This window comes from Myotis davidii, unplaced genomic scaffold (genome assembly GCF_000327345.1).
Source record: "Myotis davidii unplaced genomic scaffold, ASM32734v1 scaffold394, whole genome shotgun sequence".
NCBI lineage: Eukaryota > Metazoa > Chordata > Mammalia > Chiroptera > Vespertilionidae > Myotis > Myotis davidii.
Genome location: NW_006287548.1, coordinates 2,797,721 through 2,804,324, shown reverse-complemented (window position 1 = coordinate 2,804,324; position 6,604 = coordinate 2,797,721). Strand labels below are relative to the sequence as shown.

The window sequence follows — 6,604 nt, the reverse complement described above, 5'->3', positions numbered from 1 at the left end:
TACATCTTTGACTGCTGCCTTTGTGTGAGTGTACTAAAACTGAAACTTCAATCAAAAATACCCTGTGGGTTTCACTTCCCCAAAGTGGGAGCTCAGAGGCCGAGGGAAGTACCAGCCTACCAGGTATGGGCGGCTTGTACCCTGTCTTTCGGTAGGACATTGTCTACATATTCTTAATTTAAAACACCAGCTCTGTCTCTGCAGCACAGCAGATTAAGTAACAAAAGACTGAGCATAAACAGGCTAACTAGAGTCAAAAGAGATGATATTCATCGTCCCCAGACCCTCTGTTATGTATGCACAGTGTACCTCATGAATCCCTTCTTACATGGAAGAGAAAAGAATCTTAAGACAGTAGGATATAGGACCAATCATTTTTGACTAACGGAAAGTTTCAGGAAAGGTTTGAACAGGAGCAGAATATACCACCCCTGTCTCCCTCTATGTAGCAGGAAGAGGAGGGTGACTAAAATTTTGAGACACTTTTATCAATGGAGAAGGCAGAGACTTAAATCTGCATAACAACCTTAACCTTGTTTATTGTGCTTTCCCTGTACCCTCCCACAACTGGTTCCCCACCTCCAAGATCGTGTCTTTAGCAGGAGATGTTATTTAAGGTGATGGCCTGGGCCGTTTTTAAGAGTTACTCAGTTTTCCTGACCCTCTCCTATGTAACATGCTTTAACTTTCTGTTTGTTGTTCTCCTGTTAACCTTACTTTTAACACAGTGTGTGTCTCAGACAAGTACTTAGTAGGGTAGAGAAAAAAATTATTTTTCCTCCCCAAAAGATTAATTAACTTTCTTAGGAACAGACCTCAAAAATTTAGCTCAGATTAAATGAATGAGTGAGTGAATCTAAATAGTTTTTCTCTCTTTTTAAATGTATGCTCCATTTTATTCATATATTGCATTGGTGGTTAATAAAATGCTTATGTTTAGTAACCACAAAAATTATGTTAATGCTCATAAAAGCATCTACAAATGAAGAACACAAGTCTTGGTAAAAAAGTAAAACTAAATTCTTCCATTGCAGACCCTAATACTTCTACATGGTAAACTGACATCTTAGCTAGTAAGAAAAATTTACAATAAATCACCAGAAAAGAAAATAAACTATGAAGAAACTTGAATTTGAATAAGCACCAAAAAGCAGTAACTACTTAGAACGGAGGTGACCACATTCCCCCTCTGATATGGACCATCCTGGTTTATGCCTATGTTCCGGAATAATTATTAAGTGTGCCCTCTTTCATTCTCAAAAATGGAGTACTTTGGATAAATAGGCCATCTATCACCCTATTTGGAGATAAAAAGATTTTGATATAGCCTAGCCAGTATTGCTCAGTGGTTGAGCATTGACCCATGAACCAGGAGGTCAGGATTCAATTCCCAGACAGGGTACATGCCCGGGTTGTAGGCTCGATCCCCAGTAGGGGAGTGTGCAGGAGGCAGCCAAACAATGATTCTCTCTCATCACTGATGTTTCTATCTCTCTCTCCCTCTTTCTTCCTCTCTCTGAAATCAATAAAAACACATTTTTTTAAAAGATTCTGATAGAATAGGCAGTTAGACAGGCATGAGCAGAACAGGAACAACAGGCCAGATACAAAATGTCACCAGGGCAGAAAGTCCTGGGTACCTAGCAACAGGCAACACTGAGAAAACAACTATTATAGGCTGGAACCTGACCCTCAGGGTGACTTTTTCTCCCCTAGTATGATGCTAGTCATCCAGTTTAGACTCCCTGAAAGGAGGAACAAGGGACCAGAGAACAACCTCATACAACTTGCATACAAGTCCTTGCATGACCACTCCCTTAAGCATTAAGCATTAGGACAATGAGGTTCTAATCAGCATCAAATAATCTTAGGAATAAAACCTTGGGTCTATTGACCACAGAGACAGAGTTCTGGTCAAACTAGAGATAATATCTAGGCCTCAACTGTGTTTTAGCTCCAAGCCCAGAAGAACAGCAAAACCAGACCAAGCAACACCATGGCTGGCTGGCATCAGGACCAGATACAATGACTAATGACCCTCTACCCTAGTGTCGACCAATCAGTAGATACCATGACCCTAGTGTCCACCAATCCGTAGAAACCATGACCCTGAAAGGACACAATTGGAAGACTAATAAACATTCTATTGAGATCCTCCGGAGACCTCACCTAAAATTTTTGCCTTTGCAAAACAAATAAAAATCCTAAAGATGAGGAGCACAGGGTGCGCTTGTGTGCTCTTTCTCTCTCTTTTTCACACACACACACACACACACACACACACACGTCCACACTTTCTTTCTCAGGCAGGTACCTTTGCTTTCTTTCTACCAAGTTCCAAGGGCCCTTCTTTTGCCTCCGTAACTTGTTTCCTAAGTCCATACAGCCCAGCTGGCTCCTTTCTTCAACCTCTGTGACTTTTCTTTTGCCTCTGTAACTTATTTCCTAAGTCCATACAGCCCAGCTGGCTCCCTTCTTCAACCTCTGTGACTCTAAATAAACTTTCTCTTGCATCAGAGTTCTTTGCTCTGAATTCTTTCTTAGCCAAACTCAAGAACCGACGTTTAACTCTAATATTTGCCATTAACAATTCCACAAGGAAAACCTTAAGGTTTTCAAAAACACTGGTAATATAGAGGTGTTTTGTACTTGCTTTGTACCATCTCCTCTTGAACTCACCAATTTTGAAAGAGTTAAACATTTTAACTTTCACAACTGCAAAGTAATAAGGCTGGATGAACACTCAATATTTATGAAATAAATACAGAGCTCTGCCTTGCAACCTATATCTAGGACTTTACCTCTCCACCTCTACCCCCAATTATGAGAATCCAGGAGAAGAGCACAGTGATTCAGCATTTCTCAGACATTCATTAAAATGTGCTTGAGTGCAATGAAATCAGGGAAGGAAAAAAGGTACATGCCATAGAGATATTAAAATCAAAACTTATAAAATCAAAAATGGTGAAATTCTGTACTTCTTCTCTTACTGGAGTATTTGTAAAGTAGTGAAACTAACAAGTTCTATCATCACTATTATTAGGCAAGTCGCCAAGATATAAGCAGAAAGCATTAGAAACTCTTCTTGTCAACTAATTCTAGAGATGCTTAAAAACAGAAGTAAAAGTAAAATCACAGAACACAAAGGGAAACTTCAGGGAATGTGCCACTTAAGAAGAACAGTTTATAACTATATAGGAGCACTTTTTAGAATGTTGCTCATCTCATTTTTGTGTCTCCTGGAAAACATACTATGTCTTATTCCTCCTGGAACCCTTTACCTCTTATCTCTGAATCTATGGCATAGTACCTTGCACACAGAAACATGCAACAAATGTTTATTGAATTAAACTAATTTTAAAAAAAGAAGAAAAGTACTTTCAAATATAATTTCTCTGTAAACATCTTTTTAAGATAAAAGAAGCCCAACTATCCTGGGGAATAGAAGTGGAGAGGTAGAACCATTCCAACAGCAAGTATGAGTTGCACAGTGAAAAATCTATTCTTCAACATGAGTGGTGGGTGAAGTTTTAACAAACCTATTATCATAGAAATTCAGACAGATTGTAGTCAAACCATCCACTACCAACAAAGCAGCCACACCAAGTTAGACTATAAGACAGGCATTACTCATAGCCTCCAACACCTGCGTTACAAAGAAGTTCCACTGGAATTGCTTTCAAGTCTCAGCTCAGGAGGGCTTGGGCATTCTTTAAAATAGCCTTTGAGGCAGCTTTTATTTCTTCCTCCAATATCTTATGCAAAGACACTGGAGTTTGAGAACTAGCCACTTAACCATAGAAGGTCTCTTTCATTAGGAAAGCCATAAAATGGGCCTCAAAGCCTTCATGGAGACGGCGCTGGACTCTTCTACTGTGAAGACACCACCCACTCCTATGAACAAGACAAATGGGTAGACGTGATGCAGGAATCAACCCTTTCAGTGACATAGGAACGGATGGGAAGAGGACTGCAAGATCAGAGACCCGTTCATCTCAGCTGAGGTGGGTAGCAGCGACTTCATAATCTTGAGAAACAAAATTAACTTCTCCAATAATAACCGGTCTGAAGGACGCATTTTCTCAGAAACCTGACCTGTAAAACTTAAATATTCAGGCCTTTTGAATTTTTATATGAGCTGTTTTACAATCTTTGGACAGTTCCCTTCAACGCCTTACATTTCTAACTCCCCATGTGATAAATAGTTACCATTTCCCTCTATTTTAGAAAATTAATAAAAACCATAATATAAACCACAGATACTTTTCTAAAGTTCTGGATGTTTAGATAGTTACTGTTCCTTTCAACTAAACAGAGATAATCCAAAGGAAAGTATTTGACATACCGACTCAATTTTTTGCTCCTGATAAAGAGCAAAGGCACTGATAACCCAATGTGTTAATCTGTTGGGGTCCAAAATATCATGAACTCGAGTAAATAGTATGCAAGGGGAAAAGTCCCTTAAGGTCTTTGGATGTCAAGCACCTCTACCTTCCCCACCTTCAGGGCCACTCTCTGAACCAACCTGAACAAAAGTTAAAGCAACCACTTAGACTGAATGCAGACAAAGTCTACAGGATTATACTGACCAAAACTGGTCGCTACACTGCACAAATGGTTTGTTTATAGTCACCATAGTCTTTTTAAATGTCAATGTCTTTACCTACTGAAAATATAAAACAAAGTATTTTTTCCTATTGATTCATTAAAGAGAAAGAGAGAAGTTGCTTAAATTTAAATATTCAATTTCTATGTGAGTCTGTAGCCGAACAGCCTCATCTTACAACCTTCTGTGTCCAGAATGTAAAGCAATTGTCATCATGGGAGGGAGAATGCTGCACCCTTACATGAAGCCTCACACTTGTAAGTCAGGATCATAAACACAGTCACTTTACTACTGTTCAGTGTCCAATGCGCCTGAGAGATACAGGGACCACATGTCAGCTGCTACACTTATGAGGCCATTGAGAAAATTCCAATTCCAGTTTAGAGTCAGAGAAGAGAAAGAGCAATCCTCTTCCAGGGCAGCCCAGGTGAATTCCCTCCAGTTTCTGCCCTATCGTGATAGTAATTGATTGCCTAATAAAACGCTTCAGTAAAATGTGCGAAATCAGATTCTGGCAGAACATCAAATCAAAGTTAGCTCCTTGCGGCAGCTACTTTTGCATACCCAGCGCCCTGCCTACCTTGTTATGCTTTTGCTGGTGCCTTGCCTTTGTGTCAAGAACATGGTAAGGGCTTTCGGAGTCTTGGTTGATGTAATAGACCAGTCTTGAAGGCAGTGTGATCTCTTTCTGCGTGACTCCGCTGTGACTGGTGTTACTGCTGCTATTCCATTGCAATGTGTTGTCTTCATCTGCCAGGACTCCCAATTTTTTTTCTGTAGTTTCATTCCACAGCGGAGCTGGTTGGGGAGAAGGGGGCAGGAGGCAGAAACATACACAAACACACACACACACTCATATATATATATATATATATATATATCCTATAAATTCATAAGTACCACAGTGCATTTTTTCCATTAATGGCAAAAATAAAGTTTCCTATTGATAAGCACGTGAGAAGTGGACACAGAGGAAAGCAAGTTATGGCAACAGTGAAGTGGCCTGGATAAGTTTCACAACCAATAAGGCTTATACAACAATGTGCTGTTGATTTTGCTTTATGTTTTGTATGTATAGTTCTAACCAGTCTCAAATCTAGACTTCTAGGGATGGGGAGGTGGGGGGACGGGCTGTGCCCCTTCTCTGAGTCCACAGAAGCTCAAAGGGACTCTGACTCGAGTTTCCCATCTAAGAGCCAAGGATGCTCCTCAGTTAACTCTAGAGCTGAGTTCATGTGAACTGACTTGTTTAACAAAAAGGACAATTCCCTTTTCTTCTAACTTTGAGATGAGCAAAACTCCTTTGCCATAGAGGGATGCAGGCGCTGGCAGCTTTCCAATTCCTTCTTATGCTCCGGCCAAGGCCATCTTTCTGCTTCCACTGATTTCCGATTGTATTGAACATTATATTATCTGAATTGTTCATGATAATGACAAGCATTTTGAGAAATTACAAACCTACGGTTTCTATCTCCAAAGTTTCTCTTCCCCACTTTCAGTCCAGCAGCAGGGAATACACCCAGAGGGGACTTTGAGGAAACAACCCATTACCACTATTGCCATCACACCCTTCCGCATTCCCAGTCAGGCTCCACCACCCAAGAAGCAACTTGCTCCCTCGTTGCATTCCCCAGGCACCGGGCTCCCCTCAGCCGAGGGGCACAGAGGGGCACAGCACCCACTGGACACCTTCCCGTGGAACCGACAGGGATCGGAATGGGGTTTTGGTGAATGCAACGCAAATGAACTTCGAAAAGTGCAGTGGAATAAGTGGGGTCTGAGAATGAAAAAGGGAGAGGGCGGGCAGGGAGGTGCGGAAAGGCCGAGCCGGGACGTGTCTGGAGCGCACGGACCCGAGCGTCCTTTCTTTCCTTTGCAGGGCCCCGCAGGCCAGGCAATGCAAAGGGCACCGGGGCCATACCCACCGCTGGGTGCAGCAGCCCCCCAGGCTCGGGGCCAGGACGAGGCGGCGAGAGGAGGCAGCAGGAGAAGGACGAG

The 6,604-nt window shown here is 41.6% G+C and overlaps 1 protein-coding gene across 1 annotated transcript in view; it reads right to left on the bottom strand.

Moving 5' to 3' along the window:
• The window catches only part of ADAM23 (ADAM metallopeptidase domain 23), a gene marked incomplete at its 5' end in the record, with an annotated part of 149,420 nt that extends 142,822 nt beyond the window's left edge, over nt 1-6,598 (bottom strand). Inside the window, 2 exons of the mRNA XM_006759419.2 lie at nt 5,187-5,404; nt 6,532-6,598. Coding sequence (XP_006759482.2) covers nt 5,187-5,404; nt 6,532-6,598 — 285 coding nt within the window. The remainder of the gene's footprint in view (nt 1-5,186; nt 5,405-6,531) is intronic.
• Between the last annotated feature and the right edge of the window lie 6 nt (nt 6,599-6,604).